The sequence below is a fragment of the Columba livia genome, chromosome 9, assembly GCF_036013475.1.
Source record: "Columba livia isolate bColLiv1 breed racing homer chromosome 9, bColLiv1.pat.W.v2, whole genome shotgun sequence".
NCBI lineage: Eukaryota > Metazoa > Chordata > Aves > Columbiformes > Columbidae > Columba > Columba livia.
Genome location: NC_088610.1, coordinates 12,738,209 through 12,761,179, shown reverse-complemented (window position 1 = coordinate 12,761,179; position 22,971 = coordinate 12,738,209). Strand labels below are relative to the sequence as shown.

Here is a 22,971-nt window from a genome sequence, read left to right as displayed (position 1 = left end):
CAAAAGCAGCATCAGTGCCCTCAAATTGGGCCCCTACATCACACAGGAAAAGGAAAGGATCCTTCGTACAAACTGATACCTAAACTGTCTAGATTCAGCACCACTTAGATTGGACATTAGGAAGAAAATTTTCATAGAAAGGGTTGTCAAGCACTGGAACAGGTGGCCAGGGGAAGTGGTGGAGTCACCATCCCTGGAGGTTTTAAAAGATGTGTAGACAAGGTTCTTAAGGACCTGGTTTAGTGCTAGCATCAGGTTACGGTTGGTCTCGATGAGGGTCTCTTCCAACCAAAATGACTCTATGCTTTCTGGTTTCACACTAATTTCTCAGAGAGATGCTTGCATGGAGATACCGCGGCTCTCCAGCAGTGCTAGCACAGAAACCAACCCGTGTTGGGAAGACAGAGCCAGCACAGCCACCAGCCCCAGCTGCGCCCCACCCTGCCTGCACCCCTGCACCCAGCAGCACCCAGCGGGGGCCGCATTCCTCCTGCCCGCTGTTATCTCTGCCCACGAGACCTCGTCAACAGGATGCAGCAAGCATGTAATTAGCTGTGAGATGCTGGAGTGGCAGCAGAAGCTGACAGTGTCAATCAGCAGCTGCCTGCCTCTTCCTAACACACCCCCACCCTGAAGCTCCAGCTCCCTGATCTCAGTTTATTGTGTTTATCAAGGGCACAGATTGCTTCTGGAAGTTTTGAAGATGCAGAGAGCCCTTTGGCATTTGAGGAAGGAGATGAAACCAAAGAAACAGAGAAGTTAATTTGTTTTCAGTTTGCAAGAGGGCTTGGAAATGCCACTGATGCTTTATTCGTCTCTTCTCCCCCTGGAGGACAACAGTAATCGGCTTTTTCCTCTCTCGATGCTGAATTTCTTTTACTGAAAGTTAAAGGGAACAGCGGCAAGTTAATTCCATTTTGGAGACAGACCATTTTTGTCTGTGCCTTTCATAATGCTTCTGGATTATTAAAACTCTTCTAAACCAGGATTTTTTAATGTATTTATTTTATGAAATCCAATTTTCTCTTTCTGTGCTGTTTCACTCCAGCAACTTCTCTCTTCCAGGAAAACCCAAATGACTCGAATCTAGCCATTTTTATTGCGATTCTGGGCCTTTTCCCATCACATCTCAGCTACTGGAGCAGCACTGCCAGCCAATGCAAGGGCAGAACTCAGCCCACACGCAGGATGCGGCCACAGTCTCCAAAACAAGTAGAAATAAGACCAAAGCCAAATGTTTTGACATGATGATCAGTTGTATTTTCAGTCCATTAATACACAATCATTTACCAGATACAAACGGAGCGGAAAGGAAAGCGATCATTAGCAGAAACAAGGATACAAAACTCAATCCCAGCAGCCTTCACAGAAGGGATATGTTCAGTGTTCACAACTGCACCATCAGAAGGTAGAGACACATGGAGACCTGGACTCACAGCCGAAGTGGAAGCTCTCCTTTTGCTGATTAGTTTAAACTAGTGACACAATTTAGGAAAAAAACCAACAACAACAACAAACAAAACAAACAAACAAATACCAAAACCAAACAAACAACAACAACAACAAAAAGATAAAAAAAACCCCAAACCCACCAAAACAGAAGCAAGAAACAACACTTCCCAAAAGAAAACCCCACCAAAACCCAAAACAAAGTAACCAACAAAAAAACCCAAACCAAACAAAAAGACCACCACAACAAAAAAAGACCCCCCAAAACCCCAACAACCAACCAACCATTCCCAGAACTGTGACTTTTGACACTTTTTCTCATTTCCCAAGTGTCAGGAAAGAGGTACATTTGAATTATTTACAAGGAGGAGATTATATGAAAACACACTGGGAGGTTAAAAATAGAATAATCACAAATATATAAGAAAGCAGGCAAGGAAATTAAAAAAAAAAAAAAAAAAAAAAGAAGATGAACCCCAAGAGGATCATCGCATTCAGTGGTCGATGTACAGTTTGTTCAACTCTGATATACCTTAGTTTTGCGTGCTCAACTTGATTCACTGCCATGACATTAACGCTCCTGGCTTAACCCTCGATTCTGCAAAGCTCCTGGTTTCAGCAGGATCTCAGCTGTGCAGAAGGGTTTGCTTATTTGAAACAATTTGCAGAATGAGTGTCACAAAACGTGAAGAGTGTATTCACATCTTGTGGGCCACTCAAGAGATGCCAACCTCCACCCACATACCTGGTCCAGAGACCGTTTGCTTTCTTCACCTTGGCCACCATCATGTCCTACAGACCAAGTCCTTTCTGCCAGAAAAAAACCCATGCAGCAGCTGCACAGCTGATAGAGGTTTGTCAGTTCAGACCAGCATGGATTTGGGTCTTTAACATTCGGCAGGAGGAGGAGGAGGAGACAGCATTAACCTAAAGGACCATTCAGACTTTTATTTCAATGTCCCCACGAATGCAGCTTCTGTGCACAGATTACAACTCCCTCCAACTCTCTTTACTACAAGTGCACAAAAGACTTGTTACACTGAAATAACAGCAGCAAACCATATCTGATCTTGATTGTGCATGGATGTTTCCTTGGAAGGAATGAAGGTATTGTAAGTTATTATTACCAGGGTCCCAGCAATGCATAACCTGCACTGAGGTCTCCTTCAGGGACAGCACCGGAATTGCAAAATCATGTTGTGCAACCTGATCAAAAGAAAGGCAAATAGAGTATTTGGGGGTTTAATCCAGCAAAGGTCACATCACGTCAGGCAACAAATGGAGACCAAGAGAGCAGAAACTGAGCTGAGCACTTTGCATCTGCCATGGAGCATTGAAGTAGGTCTCCTACAAATTATTTTTTTGTAAAATTCTTACATATTATGACATTTTATTCCTCATTTTTTAAATCATGCATTAATTTTACAGTGAAACATTTATCCAGTCCAACTTTTATACAACAAAACACACATTTAAAAATGACAGACTATTAAAATATATAGTAAGAATTGTGAGTTCTCAAAGCGGCACTTGTTAAGGAATAAATTAAAGAAGAAAAGTGTTCTACTCGGGCTGTGTTACAAAATAAAGTCTGAGCCTGGGAGAAGTTATCCCATCTCCTATAGTGCTAACAAATAAATGTCACAAGAAACAGCTCATGTTTCTGGGTTTGCTAGTGCTTGAATCCACATCACTTGTTACAGTGCTGTATATTTGTAAGCGATCCTCTCCAGTTTGAAGGTATTAAAAATAAACCCACGCTGGTATTACAGACTAAGAAGTAGTGATTGTTTAGTTGCAGAAATTACCTCTCTCAAGGTGTTCAACCTCACAGGCTTCTTAATAAAAGAAAGAAAACCCAAGGAGCCAGGTCTGAGCAGCACAGCCCAAGGGTGCGAACAAGCCTTGTGCCTTCACTGGAAGTGACTCCAGCCCCATCATCTCCTCGGGGTGTGCAGTGCTGTACCCATGGAGGGGATTCTGTGGCCTCTGGGGACACAGGGCTCTCCCTGCGCTGTGCCCAGGCTGCCCCACACACCTTGCTTGCATTTGAATGCTACTGAATTCCTGGTATTATGAATTAAGCACTAACACAGAGGAGGGATGTTCAATGTGGCTCCGTTCCCACTGAGGGAAACCTCATCCCAGACAGAGCCAATGTGAAGCCCATCTGCTACTTTAATAACAAAAGACCTTCTTAATTAGCACCTTTTCATACAGAATCAGTGGGCAAAACCTTTCCTCTGTGGCTCTGCTGTGTTGCCTGGGACCAGCAGCCATCACAGGGTGGGCTGAGTGGTGCAGAACCAGGGTGTTTTTCCCCCAAAGCAGCCTGGCAGAGGGAGACTTAACACCATGGGAGTTATGAGCCCCAATAGTTAGGTACCTACCATCTTAGAATACAATACAAGGATAATTTAACAATCACAAGAATCTTTGCTAATACGAGGATGGGGACAATAAGAGCACTTGAAAGATGAGAGGAGTCTCGCACTTCTTCACGGTTCATGTGTATGGGTGGTGGGGATGAGCGCTTCCCTTTCAGCTCTGAATACAGATCTGTCTGACTTACAATGATTTTCTGACAGGCTGTAATTGTCTAAAGTTAGCAGCTTTGTTCAAACTAAAACAGCTAAAAACATATCAGGAGATAAAAGCTCTGATGTGAAATAACAAGACACCTTTGATCTTTCTTGATTGCAAATGGTCAGGGCACATACTGCTCTGGCTCTGCTGGGTATGAACCCAGGTTGATTTTTTTAAGGAAAAAAAAAAAAAAAATCAAAGGAACATACTTATCTGCTTACAGCATGCCAGCTAAAAGCATCAACCACCTGGACCAAAGATCATCACATAAAATGCTGCACGTGCACTTCCCACAGGCCAACCAGCACACACATGTACCGACCAGAACGGTGTGTCATTGGCAATTGCATCTGCAAAACACGAGTGTAATACAGTGGAGACTGTAGGAAGGGCAGAGACTCATGCTGCCCTGGAGGAACATCTGGGGCTGTTACTTTACTCCAGTGATGCAGCAGGTACAGAATTACCTGGTGCCTGGTTTATGGGCCTGAAAATGCAGAAGGCAAATGTCTAAAACAAGGGGCTGGCTATGTTTGTGGACAGTGAAGTGACTGGTGTGATCCTCTTCTGGTTAAAAACAGTTGAGAGTCTTGGAAGAGCCAGAAAAGGAAAAAAAGAAACTTGCTTGTGAACTGAAGTAAATACCAGTTTACCCGGTCTTTTGGCTAAGGAGACTTGGCTAATGGGTTAAACCCAGTTAGCAAAGGGAGCCCCTCGGATGCAGCGGCAGCAGAGGAGCTCAGCCTCCCACTTCTCCAGATCCAAGTCTAATTCAGCATTTCTAATAGTCTGATGTCTTAGTGTTTGACACAGCACTGCTGACTGCCAGGGAACATCTCTTCCTGGACGTGAAATCAGGAGACACAGTCATTGCAGGAGAGAGGATGGAGTAAAGAGCCAGGACATCACCCACCACACAAGGTCCCCATCCCAGGAGCAGTAGTGTTTTGCCCAGGGATGCAGAATCAAAGCTGCTTCACTGCACAGTGAGATGCAAAATAGCTTTGGAAAGTGTCTCACAGAAACAGAAAACAGTAAAGGGCATGCTGAGTTTTACCTTGCTTGGGAAGACACGTCCTGCATGACTGAGTTGAAGATTGTGGCTGGTCTAATAGCAAAGCAGACTAAAGACAAGGCTTTGCTAACTGCTCACCTTCCCCTTTGCATTTACCCCATCTACAAAGTGACATCTCAGCTCATTCTGAGCACAGCTTTAGCTCTGGCTAAATGGCCTTTTCCTTCTTTTAAATAGAGAGAAAGGGAATGGAAAGAAAAGTCCACCTATGTACTGCAGTCCAGATACCAGAATGGAGGACCCAGAGCACAGAGCTTAGTCCAGCCCATACTGGCTTTCGAGTTTCTGTCCCATTACAGGCAGTGCCTCGCTTTTCTTCAGCTCCAGAGATCCAAGGCTTGAGTTTAAATCTTGATCGTCTCGGAGAAAGCCCTTATGCACAGTTTGAACAAACCGGTGTGCTGCGTTTCTGCAAAGACCAGCAAACTCCTGTGATCTCTAACACCTCCAGCTCCACCGAGGCTGCCCTTTGCCAAGACCCAGGGAGCACCATGCTGTGCATCAGCACTAATGATTGCTCTAGCGGTAGTAGAAACAAGGTTTTCCCCACCCCCCCACCAAGAGGGGAGAAGAGACTGAAATGCTGATTCTGATACAAGATTGTTGGTCTGTTTCCATTTGAGACGTGCAAGACCTACATGGGCAAACTGCAGGACAGCCCCTGGCAGCACTCAGCAGCACTTCCCAACGTGCTCTGAAGGCGGACGAAGGGGTGAGATATGGGAATCCAGCCATCCAGGGTATGGATGCCCAAAAACCTCAGGAGCACACGCAGCCCATGACTCCTGCGCAGCCCCAGCACGACCATGGTAGGGATGCAACCACAGAACACAGCTGGCAGCAGCAACAACTTCTGTTTCCTATCCTAGAAGTGGCCTGGATCCTTTAGGTGCTCAGAACGTGTCTTAAGAAGTAACTCCTTCAGAGGCTGAACTTCTCTTTTTCCATGACTTCCAAGTCTTTCTGCCCCTCTCCTTTGCTAGTGTTGATTTGCTTCAAGTTCCACCAAAATCCTTAAGAAAGGCACATTAGCTTGGTGAAGATCTTTTTCACCTCCTTTAACCATAAAAAGCTTTCTGAAATCCCATATTGTTCATCAACTTGTCTCTAGAGAACCAGACTTTAAAAACATGAAGCAGTCTGCATCTTTTTAAGTCCAAACCTCCATGGGTACCATGGACTCTTTTGTTCCAACGGAGGGAAGCAAATACTCTTCCTCCAGAAAACGAAAAGGGAATTGTACTAAAAACCCACGAATCTTTTTTAGTTCTTCTGCTGCTTTCACAGGATCATCATTCGCTAATTTGGGCTTGTTGATGAAATCACGCAGTTGGGTTAAATTATTCACCTGGTCACTGGGAAGGCATCGAAAAACCTGATCAAAACAGAAAGAAGTGGCATGTCAGAGTGGGGGAAATAGTGCAATGCAGAGCTCCAGAGAAAGACCAAAACATCCAATACAAATTCCCCAGGCTGGGAGTGACTTAATTTACAGCCTGAAGAACAGAGAGGGCAGACGTTATGTGCCTGTCTGTGACACTGCGGAGCAGGCAGAGGGGAAGCTCAAGGGATTTTTCTGACCACTGCAAAAGCTCATTAGAAACAATAAGTAAAATTTACTTCTACTCCAGTTGGGCTATGGCCAGCTGGAAGCAATAAATACACTGCAGTAATCCACTGGAGCTACAGCTGATACAAATAAAATGAAAAATCAGACCTGTAGCCATCTTGGGCTGCTGTCACACTTTGAGGATGCACAAACTGCAGTTTCTTGTTCACAGCTCTTGCATCCAACACTACTTGCTCCCTCAAAGCATCTCCAGCTCCTGGAGCTGGACCTGCTGTCCTCACCCTCCCTGTGCTGCAGCATCTGCTGCTGCCACATGGGATGGAGGAAGGGGAAAGGTACCACATTCTCTCACCTTATCAAAGATGGTGGCATTGCGAGCCGCGGTAGAAATCCACACTTCCTTGAAGAATTTGTCACAGACGGGATCCTGATGTTCTGGACTGAGATCTGAGCCGCCAAGGACAACCCTGAGAAGAGAAGACAAAGGGACTGATGCTTATGGATACTGTAGCACCAGGCGCTCCCCCTGCTGAGGAACGCCAGGGGAGGAAAAGTTTCCTTGGGACTTGCCAAACCCCATGTTCTCCCAGCAGCCTCCCACTCCCGTCCCCTGCAATAGTCTGTCAGCCTTGACACTTGCACGAGTTTCTCCTTTTTTTTCTTTCTGTGCAATAACTGTCCAGATGGGAACAAAATAAAATAAAATAAAATAAAATTAAAAAAAAAAAAAAAAAAAGAAAAATGTCTTAATGGAAAAATGGCCGTGTTGTGGGCCAGATGGCTGCTCCAAGTGAGGAAACTTCCATTAGAAAGAGACACTGTCACCCAAAATTAAGGGAGTGTGAAAACAGGATCTGGAGGCAAAATATCGCTGTCTTGTTTATGAGCTCTCCTAGCAAAACCCTTGAGCTAAAGGATTTGTAAGTCAAGCTGCCAAACTGAGGACAAGAGCTGTGTGAGAAAGGCTAATGCCAGGGAAACAGCAGCAAAACTCTGCGCTAAGTCCAGGCCAGACAATGCTAAATCTGAGCAGGTGGCAGCAGCTGCATTGGTTTGAAAGGCTGTGGGCAGGAGTAATCCTGAGCTCCGAGTCCCATCTGCATCCCTGCACTCAGCCTCACGCATCCCACCTGAAGCAGCGCAGCCGGAGGGACTGGGCAAACTTCCCAGCGCTGTAATCCTCTCCATCCATCACCGAGGGGACGGTCTCAGTGTCCTGCACGATGATGGCGATCTCGCTGTCCCGCTTGCCCAGCATGCTGCGGTCATTGATGTTGGCAGAGCCTAGTGAGGGGAAATGCAAGCACCAGCAATGCATCACTTGCTTCAGGAGATGCTCCTGCACATTTTCCATCACTACCCACTGCCCCCAAGAACTTCCACATCCCTCTTCTTCACAGGAAACCAGCCATGGCTTTGCAAGGTAAAACCCCGTCCAGAGGGGCTTCCTTAGGAAAACAGATCCTGAGAGCAGGATTTAGGGGAGGGAAAAAAACACCTAAATTTTGCAGGCTTCAAAAGCTCCAGGCTTAGAAGAAGGTTACATCACAGCCAAGCCCCAGCCAACATTTTCAAAAGTTCATTCTCTCTGTAATTTCCCAGATGCTTTTGCTGAAGGATGACATGGCTTTCAAAGGTCTTTATGGCATGTGGTTTGGATACCACGCTAGCTGACACAGGACAGCCTCCATGGGTAAATTCACTCCTACCTTCAGTAGCACAAAGAGGGGAAGTTTTTCATTTGCATTTGAGAGGTAGAGGTTTTCAGGAGGGGAAATCTAGGAAGAAGGATGCCATCTCCCTGCTGTGGGTAACCACCTCTCCAAAATGCACCACCCCATGCACATAAGGGTTTGGGTGCTGGGCTTGTGCAGTGGCTCCAGCCCTGACTCTGCACCATGGTGGGAGCTCCCCATATGTCATGCAGGGTCTGACACCCACAGCCTTGCTGGAGACCAGCTGAGGCTTTATCCCCCGCCAAGGCTTTCTCTGTTCCATTTAGATGTCAGAAGCTGAGGTGCAGGAGACACCACAGTGCTTGTTTGCTCCAGGGGAATGGCAAGATAAAACCAGTGATAGGAGTCATCAGGTCATTAACCCACAGGAATGACCAAACAGCAGCAACAATCTCCAGACACAGCCTCTAGCTCTGTAAGAGACCCCCAGGCACCAGTTAGCCATGAAGCTTTCACAGTGACTGAATTAATGCAAGGGGATCTTACACCTCCAGAGGAAAAACAAACTAAGCCCCTCTCCAGCCTTTCACCTCCCTCTCCTGGTTGGTGGCCCCGTTAGCATTTTATTTCCAAGCACTGTCTCTTTCTTGGGTGAAAAAGGGATGACACTGGGTCTCTATCACCGTACCCATCACCATGGATGTACATGCTGTATAAAAGAGTCCTCAGGCTTACAGGTACAGAAAACACAAATTAAAGGGCTGTTTCAGACTCCCAGACCATCACAGTTGCATCTGCTGCAATAATAAAACTGTCCCTGGGCTGCTCCATGTACTGGAGATGGGGTCTGACCACTGAGAGGGGCAAACCTAATCCCAGGTCAGCTGGGACTACAGGCTGAATTGCTGCTGTGAAGGAAGGGAATACTTTGAGTCTTGCAAAATCTGGTATTAAGTTATTCTCTGACAAAGTTTTCGTTGCTGATATAACAGATTGAAAAGGGTTTCTTTAAAGAAACAGGCTAAAATTCTGCTTTTCTGCAATGTAGAACTCTGAGCCTGAAGTCTCTTGTCTTTGCTTTGTGATCTCATAATAAATATGGTAAAAAGAAAAGAATGAAATTATATCTATTTCTTGTTATAACATATTTCTCCATTCTTAGGAAATGGAGCTGATAAATGACACATGTTGTCCAAACCTTCCAAATTTTACAGCACATTCTGTTCTTTAAGGAACAGATGACAAGTCTCACAAGTCTTCCTGCTAGAGCAGAGTTTGATACAAGACAGATGGACAATATTCCCTCCACTGGGATTCTCTTCACTGTTACACAGAGATTTAAAACCATTTTAGAAAAACAAATTAAGTGACAGCCCTCCAAATCCTTTCCTCCCTCCTACCTACCCTCCTGATGAATTTATGGTATTTTTTTAAACAGCAAAATATTTCACAAGAAAGAAATCACAACATAGAAAAGCACATGGCTCTGCAGCCTGCACTGAGCACAGGGAGAAAAAGCAAAGGGACTAATCCAGATATAATCGAGTGGTCCACATCCCTCCTGCAAGCCCCCTGCTCACCAATTATAACTGTGTTGTCATCAGCAATAAGCAGTTTGCTGTGAACATAGATGAGCTCTGTGACTAGTTTTCCTTCCAACTCTGCGTATGTTCGAAGTCCACAGAATGATATGTAGTTTATCCACTTATCTCCAACTGAAAATTAAAAAAAAAGAACAAAACTGATGGGATGAGAGAGTTGGAAGATAGACAAAGACTCTCCTTATATACAGACCCATATGAATAACAGTTCACTTTTGACATTTTTTAAAAAAATAGTAATAATAAAAACCAGATAATGGAAATAAGTTTCTTTAAAAATAGACTTTAAAAGCTGCCTGTGGGCTCTCTGTGCTGCTCTGATCTGCTGCCTGCTCAGATACTTCTACTTTGGAGAGAAATGACCCCGATCTCCCTCACACAGCACACAAGCGTGCACAATTGATCCTAACATCTTAAAATAACTGGACTATGCAACTGTTCTTCTGCAGACCCTGCAGAAAGGAGGCTGGAAGCAGGTGTTTTGTCCATGCACAGTATGGAAAATATGTCCTAATGTACTTGCAGTTCAGATTTGTTCAGACCCAGAACGAATGAGGCATTATGTACACCCCCAGTATTTGTGATATGTGGGTTTTCACGGTGCTCTGATTCCCAGCAGAGCAAATCCAAGCAGGGACCCTCACAGTGAGGAAACAGCCCAGGGTGGGATTCACAGGGGAGGCTGAGGGCTCATCGCTCCCAGAAGCGTGACCTGGTTCAGGACATTTTCCAAATAACACGATCCTGAGCAGCTGCAACTGCGCTGGGCTCCTCCCTGGGGTCCTCCCCTCCTCCGGATCCTGGCTGCATCCCATCCAAGTCTGACAACTGGCCACAGCTTGTGTGACCCGACAGACCTGGCCACGAGTGACAGCAGGGCAGGAGGTCGCCCACCAACTCTGCACAACTGTAGCTCACATTTCTGGGAGATGCCCTAATCCACATCCGAACTCCTCAGCCACAGCAAACCCATGCTAATAAGAAGCTGGAGAATCTGATTTACATGTTATAGCCATATCCATCAAACAGCAGCATCCCAAGACTAAGTAACGTAAAGGAGAGGAATAAAGCTCTTACCCTCTGCCTTCAGCTGGCCCAGGATTGAGTTTTCTCCTCGGCACATGGTCCTGGAAAGAAGGTAGGCAGCCGTCAGCACAACCACAACTTGAGGCAGTGGCATATGCTGAGGCAGAACCGGGCGAGGTAAATCACAAACACAGATGCTTCTTAAATACCCCATGAAAGCAGAAGGAACATGGTGCTTCCAGAACACACATTCTTCCCAAATGACTGTCAACATATCAAGAACTGCTCATTTCCTAAAGGAGTTCCTACCAGTCCGTGTAGGAGCTGGGGAGCATTTTTGCCTTCTACGGCACACCACAATGATGATAAACACATTATAAACAGGGCTGCTACTGTCTGTACTACAGGTCTGAACGCGAAGCGACAAGAAAGAAAGTCAACACAAGCAGAACACCAGGTCAGGGAGCTTTTGCGAGTATGGGTGGGCTGGAAAAGCCACAGCTGACATCTTGTTTAAAAACAAAACAACCACCCATGGGCAATTTCTAAAGACCTGTGTTCCCCATGTGGAAGAAAGCTCAAGCAGAAGGGCCTGGTTAGGGAGATGTGCTGCTTTCCTTCTGCTTGCATCTCCTGTCCTGCTTGTCCTTACAGAGGTGCAGTGGGACCCCTGCAGACGAGGCAGATTTCACTCCAGAGGCAGCAGTACTCTCCACAGACTGCCTGTGCCCTGGCCCTACCATAACACAGCAGTTTTCCAGTAAAGCCATCTCATCTTGGGCCGTTTTACTTTCCTCTATACCCCATATCCCAGTACAGGGCCTCCCAGCACCACTGCTGTGTTGCACATGCCCCCCAAGCAACACACCCCAGAGCAGAAGAACAGCACTGGGGAAGATGCCATTGCCTTTGCAGGGCTGATGGACAGAGCCAGGCGAAAAATCAACTGAAAAGGCTGATGTGGAGACAAAGCCCAGCTCTCCCACCCAACAGAGCGTGGCGATGGGGGGGTCTCTGACAGCCCTGCCCGCAGTACCTGTAGTTGAAGTGCATAATGGCCTGCAGTGCGTTCCCCCCGCCGGTTGAGATGTCTCCTTCAAACCCAGGCAGCAGCGGGATCACCACATAGACTCGGAAACGTTTGTTTTCCCTGAAATGATAGTTTGGGGGAATATTAGGCTGCAAATGTTACAGTCTCATACAAGGTTAGTCCCTTTGGTTTTGCTTTCCCTGTGCTGACTGACTTAGTTTCCATCCAAGGCTGCTACACAAATTTTAAGGGAGCAAAAGTGTGAAGTGTATTTCCAGTTTCAGGTCTTCATCACCTGTCATCAGTACTTCAGTGAGTTCTCAGACCCTTGGGGGAGAAGAAGTAATTTACTCTCAGCAGACAACAAGAGCTAAAGGAAAAGAAACATGTTTTCACTGAAGTTCAAGGGCAGGCTAATTATTTTTCAGATTGTGTCTGCCACTATCTAAGTTTGTTCGAGCACCCCAACAGCCCAGTCACATGGATACTGGTGCAGACCGGTGCGTACCACCGCCCAGCAGTCCACAGCAAAGATTACAGGGCTATCACAGGCAGAAAACCAAAATCTAACCTGACATTTCCACTGCATCCTGGATTTCAGAAGTGAGAAACATCATAAAAAGTGGAAAAAGCTCTGGGCACGAGGAAAACATTGATCATTCAGGAAGGCAAGCATTTGACCAATACATCACAGCCTACAAACACTCCATTCCACCGGAGATCCACAAACTAAACTGTATCACAGTATCACAGTATGTTTGGGATTGGAAGGGACCTCAAAAGATCATCTAGTCCAATCCCCCTGCTGGAGCAGGAACGCCTAGTTGAGGTCGCACAGGAACATTTCCAGGTGGGTTTTGAATGTCTCCAGAGAGGAGACTCCACAACCTCCCTGGGCAGCCTGTTCCAGTGTCTGTCACCCTCACTGAGAAGAAGTTTTTTCTCAAATTTAAGCGGAACCTCTTGTGTTCCAGCTTGATCCCATTACCCCTTGTCCTATCACTGTTGGCCACCGAGAAGAGCCTGGCTCCATCCTCATGGCACTCACCCTTTATATATTTATAAACATTAATGAGGTCCCCCCTTAGTCTCCTCTTCTCCAAACTAAAGAGCCCCAGCTCCCTCAGCCTTTCTTCATAAGGGAGGTGCTCCACTCCCTTAATCATCTTCGTTGCCCTACGCTGGACCCTCTCCAGCAGTTCCCTGTCCTTCTTGAACTGAGGGGCCCAGAACTGGACACAATATTCCAGATGTGGTCTCACCAGGGCGGAGTAGAGGGGAAGGAGGACCTCTCTCGATCTACTAGCCACCCCCCTTCTAATACACCCCAGGATGCCATTGGCCTTCCTGGCCACAAGGGCACAGTGCTGGCTCATGGTCATCCTGTTGTCCACCAGGACCCCCAGGTCCCTTTCCCCTACACTGCTCTCTAATATGTAATTTCCCAACCTATACTGGAACCTTGGGTTGTAACTGTATCCAAACTGTGATCTTATCCAGGATTACCCAAGCCATGACTGCAGCACTGCCTGGGGCTTTCCTTAAAGCCCACTTTGGGGTTTTCTTTGTGGACAAATGCCAGATGGATCTGCTCTGCCAGCACTTTCCAGGCACCCATGGGTGCTGGCAACTCCCTGGCCTGTGCCCAGAGGAGGAGGAAGAGGAGAAGGATGATGATGCTCCATCGAAAGATGCTGCCACTAGATGGCAAACACACTTTAAATCAGAACAAAACCATCTCATGAGCAGCCTGAAAATGAGCCAGCCTTCAGTTTTTCTTAAAACCATTTCTTCCTCAAGCAAGTTGTGGCTGTGCATTTAAGGGCACAGGAATCGTGAAGAACTGGGGTCTCATCTCACCTGGGAGGGAGACTCTGAGGACCTGGGTTTCTTTAATTTCAACCAGCACCTCCTTATAGCTGTGCTATGCACTGTAAGCTAGCTTTAGTCTGACAGCAGACCTTAGCAACAGCTAATGAGGTCTTACCCATTCGCAACGAGTGACTTTGAAGTTAAGCCTGTTTGTATCATGAAAAGGATCTACCAACAAAAGCATCCCCAAAAGGCAGCTTGTTTGTCTAAGCCCAGTGTTTATTAAACTAGTCAAAGAGCCACCCATGGAAAAAACAAAAAAAAAAAAAAGGAAACCAAGAAAAGAATGTTATTAATTACATCAGTAGAAAATATTTAGTCTACAAGAGTGAGAAGTGTACAACCTTAACTAAAGAACTTATTTTACAATTAAGCATTTGTGCTTCACCTACACTCTTTTCCTGGGACAGTTTGGAGCATGAGCATTTGATACAAACCCTTTAGGTCTGAATTTACTTTTAATCTTAGGCAATGCCAAGCACTCTAGAGTGTGCAGAACTGGAATCTTATATTCAGTTAGGAATCACTGACATTAGGTTGGCACAATATTGGCATAAAATTAGAGTAATACAGAAATGAGCATCACATCTAAAAAACGGGTCACTGAAGAAATTGTGTAACTCCCTTTTGTGCTAGACTTTTTGATGTCTGGACAGAATGACACCTGTTACACACACTTTATATAACAGGAAAATCTTAACAGATTACCTGCAGAATTTGCTGCTACCTCGGTAGCATCGCTAAAAGAAGGCTTTCCAAGGGGACACCCCATAGGGACACCATGTCCGGCTGACTGCGAGGCTTGGGGTTGCAACGCCAACACCAGGGATGCCATTCCCAGCTGCTTGCCTGCACCTCAGCCATATCACAGGACTCATTAATAATAATTAATAATATAATATTATGCTTATTTTTCTGTGTTTCCCACCTTGCACAGCACTGGCACAACTTCTCATTTACCTCAGGTGAGAAAATCCACCCCAGCCTTTCATCCTTAGGTAATTTCAATTATTTGGGCGATACAGCTCACAGATTACCAGCAACTCCACCCTGTTACTCTGCTCTATTGTTGATTGAAGAGCAGATAACACCTGTGCTCTCCTGGTGTGAATAGTGCTCCTCTTTCCATCCCACCTCCCAACACAGCCTGTCCCATGGCAGCCCCATACTGCCTGTGTCCCCGTGTCTGTCTGTCTGGCTTGGCTTGGTTGCCTTTACCCAAGTGGGTATTTCCAAGCTCAGGTGCCAAAGAGAGGGAAATTTCTCTGACTCCGGAGAGAGTTCCTCTGGGAAAGCAGCCCCTGGATAGCTCTGGACAACTACAACATGGAAAAAATAATCACTGCAAGGAATGTGTCCATGTATGGCAAAAAAGTGGATGAGAGAAGAAAGGAAGATGTTTGGAAAACTTTCTGTATATCAGCCTAGCCAGACCAGGATATATTTTTAGACTATGACATATATGTATCTTAAAGACTGACTCTAGGAGAACAACCTCAAGGTTGTCCAGGATCAAAGCAAAGACAAGCCACTACCTGTGGTATTGAATTTAGCACGGGATTATGCATGTTGAAATAAAAGGAGTGTCTAAAATGTGGCTGGGTTTGATCCATCTGGGAACAAATGACTGTTCCCTTGCAATGGCTGGAGGTTTTAAATACCCTCTAGCTCTTACCAGAAAAAGTTGTTCAAACAATAGCTGAACCCTGCAGTCCAATCCTCAAACATGTTTCCTTCCCTTGTTTGAAGCCAATCCTCTCTATAGATAAAATTAAATGAGCCACAAATCCCTGTTCAACCTTCTTACCCATTCACTTGCCTTACCACATAGCTCAAGACTGGTTGGATATGGAGCAAAGGTGTCACTGAACTGGAGTACAAAGGACCTGCTTTTAAACAAGTTCCCTAGTTAAAAATACATTTGCATCATGGTAAGTACAGAAAATCACTTCCTGGCTGCAGATAAACCACCAAAGAATCTCACTGCTGCAAACACAAGCAGATGTTTGACCACATCACTTCTGCACTGGAAAAGCTACAGCACATGTCCATTAAGATATTATTTTACACCACACCATGTAAATGCCCCTGGAAGACTTTCATTGCTTTGTTAAGAGTTGGTTACCTGTGAGCTTTAAGAATCCTCTGAGCAATTGCATCGCCGATCTTGTTCCAGACAACTTTGTCATCAGCACAGCTAATAAAAAACTGGTTCTGCCGGAAAAGCAAGCAAAGCTACTGTCAGACACTGCCAACAACGAACAAGAATAAAATCTGCATGCTTGATTTCAGACCAAGGGCAACTAAAGATAGCTGGGTTATGTGTGCCATTTGAGCAGACGCTTCCTCTTATTATTATCATTAAATCATGTGTGTGTCTGTGCTCACTTAGGGAATGAATTAGTCCTTATTAATCACACTCCTTAGAAAGTTCACATAGAGAATGTCCTAACAAGAGACTAAAAGAATAAAAAAAGGAGAACAAGGATCTCTGTTCAGCCAGCGCTGAGGGTCACTGTGACACAGGAGATTGCTGCAGCTCAAGGCTGCAGGGATGCAAGACCAACACAAGACCAGCCCTATGTGTGGAAGATTTGCGCAACCACAGGGGACACTGAAAAGCCATGGAGGGGACAGAAAGGCTATTGCACAGGCCCTGGGAGCTGCTGGCAATTTTGGAAAGATGCTCATAAAGGAGGGGTTTACCTTTTTCCACCCTGCGGTCAGATGGCTGTTAGGGTACAAACCCATCAGCCTGGTCCAAAGATGGCTGAAATAAATGGAAACAGCCCCAAAAATTCAGAACAGATGCTGTATTAATATCCCCATGTGTCTAAATTCACAAAAAAATTTAAGACCAAACCTCAAGAAGTAGAATTACCCTCTTGATGGCTGCAAGCCCAGCCTAGAGCACCCCGACCCTTCTGCCTTCCCTCATTGCCACTCACTTCAATGTATATGTAGTGCTTGCTGTTTTCTATCACGCTGATGTAGGCGTTGTGGATGGACTCCTCATGGTATTTAATGCCAGCTGACCAGTCAGCAGCAGAACGGATCACCTAGAAAGCAAAAGATCAACGTCTTCAGCTCTGTCCCATCCAGGACACCACAGCAACTGAATTATTTAAGAGGCCACGCTCGTCCGTGCACCAGTTGCCTGTCAGGATTCCACTAAGTGAGTTAATTTGTGCATAATTTATCATTTATGCTGCATTTGTAACAAAGAGAAAGTATGCTCAAAAATAGTATTAATGCTTAATAATTTTTTGATTTAAAACATAATTGCCCTCTCCCACCTGAGCAGCTCTAGGTGCAACAGAAGCAGCACACAAGTCTCTTTCTTGCTTAAGGTCTTATAATAAACTGCATCTGAAACAAGCTAAACTTCCAAGCTTTAGGGGTGCTCATCCAGTCAGTATTCTCCTCCCCAGCACTTTTTAAAGTGGGTCTTCAGCTGAGGCAATGAGTTTTTCCCTATGAACAGGCAATACATAATTATATAGTCAGTTGGAAAACACAGGCCACATCCATGTCTTTGTCCTGAGCACTTGAGGGCATATATTTCTTCTGCCAAATTATTGCACAAGCCATCTGATTTGTGATGACATGACTTAAAATTCATAGCAGTTCAGTTGCCCACACTTATTAATTTTTACTGGAAATCCACTTCCAAAGTAGATGCCACAAGATCCCCAGGGCATGTTCTCCCTCTGCCTCCTGCAGTTTCTGTGCAAAAGAGCCAAACCGATACGAGAAACAACCTTTGTTCATGCTCCCAGCCATGCTGAGCAATCCCTGCGGCAGGCAGCTTCCCGTCCCTGACAGCCAGAGATGCTGCAGCATCTCCCGCTCCTGAGCTTTGAGTCAACAAGCAACCGCATTATGCCCTGAGTAACATTTTCTTAGATGGAAATGTAAGTGTTTGGCAGAGTACCTGCTCAGGGGAAATAATTACTCATGAGTAGCCTCTGTCTTTAAACATTGTCAAGACAAAATCATGGAAATAATAGTCTTAAAACATCTCAATGCAGCCATTATAGAAGCATTCAGGCTCAGTCACACACAGGATAAGATCCAAATGCTGAAGATCTGTGAAATGTGTGTGTCATTACGGGCAAAATCCTGATCTCTTTCGGGGCTCAGCAACATTTTTCTCTGTAAATCTCTCCCACGGATTTCTTTCAGTTCTCCATGTCCAGATTCTGCTTTGCCCCATGTTGCTCTCCTTGTTCCCTCGATATCTCTGATAGTCTGACTATACTCTGCTGTCACCTTGTCATGATCAAAGCAGGCTGCTGGCCATGGGATGGTTGATGACCTTGGACTGCTTAATTAATTACCTGAACAGCTAAAGCAGTGTATCAGTAGATAAGGATTCAGTCCTCTCACCCAGGCACTGTGTGCCATAACCAAACCAATCCTCTGCTCTCCAGAGCATCTCTGGAGGTAGCACTGAGGGTATTATTACAATAAGTAGCACAGGAACTAATTCCCTCCCTAGGACAGAAGAAGCTCTCTCCCACAGGTCACTAAAAAAAGAGATCCTGCAACTATCCCATCTGGTTGTTTGCTTGGGAACACCCTGCAGCCTCCTGAACTGGATGCTGAGGTCACAGATGCTTGGGTGAGGGAGCCAGCCTGCATGCAAGGGCCATCACAGCCTCTGCTGATCCCAAAGAGCTGCCCTTCGCTTGCATAAACCTCTGCAAGGCTCCTGCCCATGGGGTTTTGTCACGCATTTGGTTTGCAAAGCCAACGCTAAGAGCTCCCACACATCCCAGGCTGGCACTGCTAGACCCCGCCGAGCACCACGGCAGACAGAGCTAGTGAACAAAATTCCACCATTTGCAGTAATAGGGACAGAAAACCAGCTTTTCTGTAGCCCGGGCAGGCGGTCGCAGCCCTTGCACCTTTCTGAGCACAGCTGGTCCTGAGCAGCCCCTTCCCTGCCTCTGTCCTGCTGCACTGAGAACCTGGGGACACAAAGCATGTCCTTGCGGGCTGGGGAACATCAGCAAAGGCACTCTGGAATTACGCTTCAGAAAGTTACAGACTGTAGCTTCCTAGTATTAAAAGTACTGATATTTAAACCTTTTTTGTTTTTTCTCCCACTTGTGAACTTTGTCCACACTTCAAAGAGATACTTTTATTTTCACGATAAGCTGCTGAGCCCTGAGCAAAGTAATGTCCACACCCTCATTTATAGCGGCAATAGCTGAAATGCTGGGAATGAGGAATAAAATTCCTTTTCTGAACTAAGAGCTTGGTAACACCAAAGCCTCTTGCTTTGAAAGACAACGTTACTGCTGGAAGACAAGTCTATTCCAAACCAGGGATGTCAGCAGATGGAGCAGAATTATCACTCAGGACCATCCCTTTCCAGCACCATCACATCACCCACCTGCCCTTCCCTGCCCTCCTCTTGTGCACTCCACACATCAGCTCCCAGCTCTCTCCACACACCAGCTGCCGCTGTTATGGGACCATCGTCCCTCTGCCCTCACCCCAGAACAATGTGTCATGGCTCATCACCACCCAAAACACTTACATCAGGTCCAACCTCAAATTCACATGCAGGGAGAAGAAGAGATGTTAGAAGATGCTGGCTCAGGCAGCAGAGCAGCCAGCTTAGACCTCCTCAAAATAAGGTTATTTTTAACCTGTATCGCTTCAGAGGCCAGAACTGATCATGGAGCAGCTCCACAGGCACAGTGAGAGGTGAGGACGTGGCAGGACAAGGCCACCAGCACTGGTGGCTCTGCAGCCACCAATGGTACATCACACGGATGCGGCACACACCCCAAGGAACGAAGCTGCAGCTGTGACACTCACAAACAAATAAACACCTTGAATCACAGAATGTCCTGCGTTGGAAGGGCCCCACAAGGATCATCAAGTCCAACTGCACAGGACAATCCCAAAATTCACACCATGTGTCTGAAGTTGAAGTTTCCTACACAAGCCTTCCCTTGGCACTCATATTTCATCTCACATATCGTCTTTTCTGTAATGGTATTTAAAGTGAGCTGGTTTGAGCCCAATCTATTTTCCTGGAGAGAAAAGGCCACACACTGCACAGTGCAGCCCCTACAAGCCAGGGGGTCCCCACACTCCTTCCTCTCCCTCAAGCTTCTCAATGCCAGGGCTCAGTGCTGTGCCGGGCTTGTCATCCCTTTAACTTCTTTAACCAATACAACAGTAATAAAGCTGATGTTTGCTCTGGGCTAGTTCATAAATCCCGAACAATGCAAGCTCTCATGCAAACTTCAAAGCAGTAAGGGCATTAGCCATTGCCAGAGCATTAAATTTTCATTGTATTTATATCAGGAACTGGATGTTGCCGCACCACATCACATCTTTTGCAGCGCTGGCTTTGACTGATAACTGCAAACCCTGGAATGGAAATAGAGAAATGGAAAAAAAACTCGCAGTGCCTCTGGCAGATGGATATGTGACTCTTGCAAAAACTGATATGCAATCACATTGCTATTGTGAGTAAAGCCCAGAAGTTCACACAAAAGAGGATGAGAGACCACGTTCCACTAACCCATGCTGCTGACAGACTCCTCTCCTCCTTCCCAGCCAGTAACTCCACATAGCTTTTCATGCATGCTGCATCCATCCTCCCTACCCAGGGCAAAGTCCCCATCGGTGCCCCTCCTGCCATCCCCACCCTCCCAAAAACACTTTTCTGCTCCTCTCCTTTGACAAAGGAGAGCAAAACCAGATGGTACAATGAGGTTAAAATCTGTTGCTGACAGGTCAGGGGCTCGGACTTGCAGCAACGCTGCAATCCCCACAGATCCTTTGTGTTTTCCCTTCCTCTATCTGCCCACAATTGAAGGCAGATTTGCAAACAAGCTCTGAAACAAGCAAACTGGCAGCCAGACTTTCTTCCATCACCCCACAGCCAAGGACAGTCACTGGGTGCTGGATTTTACCTCAGGGCAGTAACTTCCGCCTGTAAAGTCACTACACAGCCCCAAAATGGGAATTACATGGGTTTGGGTGGCGGCCAAGAAGAACAATAATATTGCTCTAGTTTTTCTGGACAAAATTTGGCAAAAGATTTTAGGGTAATTTAGGTATTAGGTATTTTAGGATAATTTAGGACAGGCAAGAGGCTGATATTCTTGTGGTTGCAGGAAAGGAAGAGTCATGCAGGGACACCCCAATGCACAGCCAAGGAGTTCCAGAAAAAGGCAACTGGGAGCAGGGAGGGGGTCAGAACCAGGCTGCAGGTGTCCTCCCTTCTCCTCATCTCCTGCAGCAGCCAAATCTGAAACCTTTATCATGAGGAGAGCCAGAGGTGCTCCCTGACTCACAGCAGAGACTTCAGGGATGCTCAGGGCACTTGTGTCATCCAGTGATCGCTGGATACCAGGCCAATGGGAGCATTATGGAGGAGACAGCCAAAAGTATAGTATGTGCATGCAAAACCACGCCTGGGAGATCCAGGAGATCAAGCATCCTAGGGACAAGGGACCTGCACACAGGCAGGGCACAGCAGCCTGGGCAGAGGAGCCACTGTCACCGCTTCCACCACACTCAGTGCTGCAAATGCTCTTACCCTGCAGCCTTCCCTCATACCAGCAGGGCTGGTACATTGCAGAGCAACATGTTCTCAGCATAATACGTATCATTTTAATTATCTGGCTATATGCAGGGCTGGGCTACCTTGACAGGTCTCTAAAAGCTGCAATTTGACATAAATTATATATGAGGAAGGTAGTTTCAAATGAATAATTGACAAGACAAACTTGCTCTCTTTTAACCTGCTCTCTTTTTGCTGTTTAAGGCACCACTACGGACAACCACTCATTTCCTGGAAGTAACAGTTATTTGCAATGCCCCAACAATGTTGTGACGAAGCGTGTGTTCAAACAGCTCACCCGTCACTCAGCATTGATGTATATGACATTTAGCAGTCACCGTCTGAACTTCACCCTCCTCTCCCGTGGGCTGGTGCCCTGGGCCAGCAGCTCTGCAGTGTGCACTGAAGGAAAGCTGAACCTAGACTGGGCTCAGTTTAGTTTCTCTTTTGGGAACTGCTTCCAGCTCTGTAACCAGTGGAGCTTAACTTTTTGCTACAGTGAAATCCATGATTTAAAAGCTGAGGCTTATCTTGTGGTTAGAGCACGCTCTGGGGACACTTAGATGAGAACAAAGTCTCCCAAAATGCTGGTGTCACAGGCACAGCTGGGGTGGCATTTACAGCCACAGGGAAGAATGATGATGCCCAAAGCAAGACTATTTCTCAACAGCCAGGAGCATTGTTTTGGAGGCTAATGTGAAACACCCGAGATCCATGACATGATCCCTGTGCTGGCCATCCCTCACACCACGCGGGGAGGAGCAGACAATGCTCTGGCAACCCACAAACTCAGAAAAATGCATCTTATTACACTAAGCTTCCCCAAGCATTGCTGTCATCTGGGTGGACCACTCCTGACAAAGAGCAAAGGCATGCCATTTTCCTGGCTTTGATCTAATTGCACTTATTTCATACATCTTTCATCCACAGAGACACACAATTATTTTACTGCTTCAGCATAACTATTCTGACTTTGTATTCTTCAATAAGTCCACATTTCTGCTGGATAAAAGTAGCATTCAGTATATGCAATCAATATAGCTAACTGGGTATTTTATTAGAGGTAACTTGCCAATTGTGACTGTGAGGATGACTGCCACAAACAAGACTATGGCCTGACTGTGCAGAACTGCAGAAGACCCACAGGGCTCAGTGGCTGCATAACAAAATGCAGATGAAGTTCAATGCAAAAAGCAACAGTCCCAAGACTCCACTTAATGCTGGGCTCTGAGTGCTGCCCATCTGAGCGAGGTGTCAGAAGTCTGGAAGATTGCTCCAAGATATGGGATAAATATTCAGTGGGCAATCTCAACTCATCAGGCCTTCCCAAACCATAAAAGTTAGGCTTCAGAAGAAGAGCAGCAGAAAACAAAGCAGAAAAATTACACAGCTATACAAAGCCATGACGTTCCTACAACTTGAATACTGCATACAGCTTGGTCCTCTTATCTCAAAGACAGATGTGTAAATTAATGCATCTCTACTGCAAGAG

At 46.0% G+C, this 22,971-nt stretch overlaps 1 protein-coding gene across 4 annotated transcripts in view; it reads right to left on the bottom strand.

Annotated features, from left to right (window-relative positions):
* Positions 1-1,237: 1,237 nt before the first annotated feature.
* Positions 1,238-22,971, bottom strand: part of PLD1 (phospholipase D1) — a 76,364-nt gene continuing 54,630 nt past the window's right edge. For all 4 annotated transcript variants that reach the window (XM_065073844.1, XM_065073845.1, XM_005512011.3 and 1 more), the window contains 8 exons: positions 16,834-16,944; positions 16,011-16,099; positions 12,020-12,133; positions 11,035-11,084; positions 9,937-10,071; positions 7,811-7,964; positions 7,033-7,147; positions 1,238-6,485 (listed from right to left, as the gene is read on the bottom strand). In XM_065073844.1, coding sequence (XP_064929916.1) covers positions 6,261-6,485; positions 7,033-7,147; positions 7,811-7,964; positions 9,937-10,071; positions 11,035-11,084; positions 12,020-12,133; positions 16,011-16,099; positions 16,834-16,944 — 993 coding nt within the window. In that variant the 3' untranslated portion in view covers positions 1,238-6,260. The remainder of the gene's footprint in view (positions 6,486-7,032; positions 7,148-7,810; positions 7,965-9,936; positions 10,072-11,034; positions 11,085-12,019; positions 12,134-16,010; positions 16,100-16,833; positions 16,945-22,971) is intronic.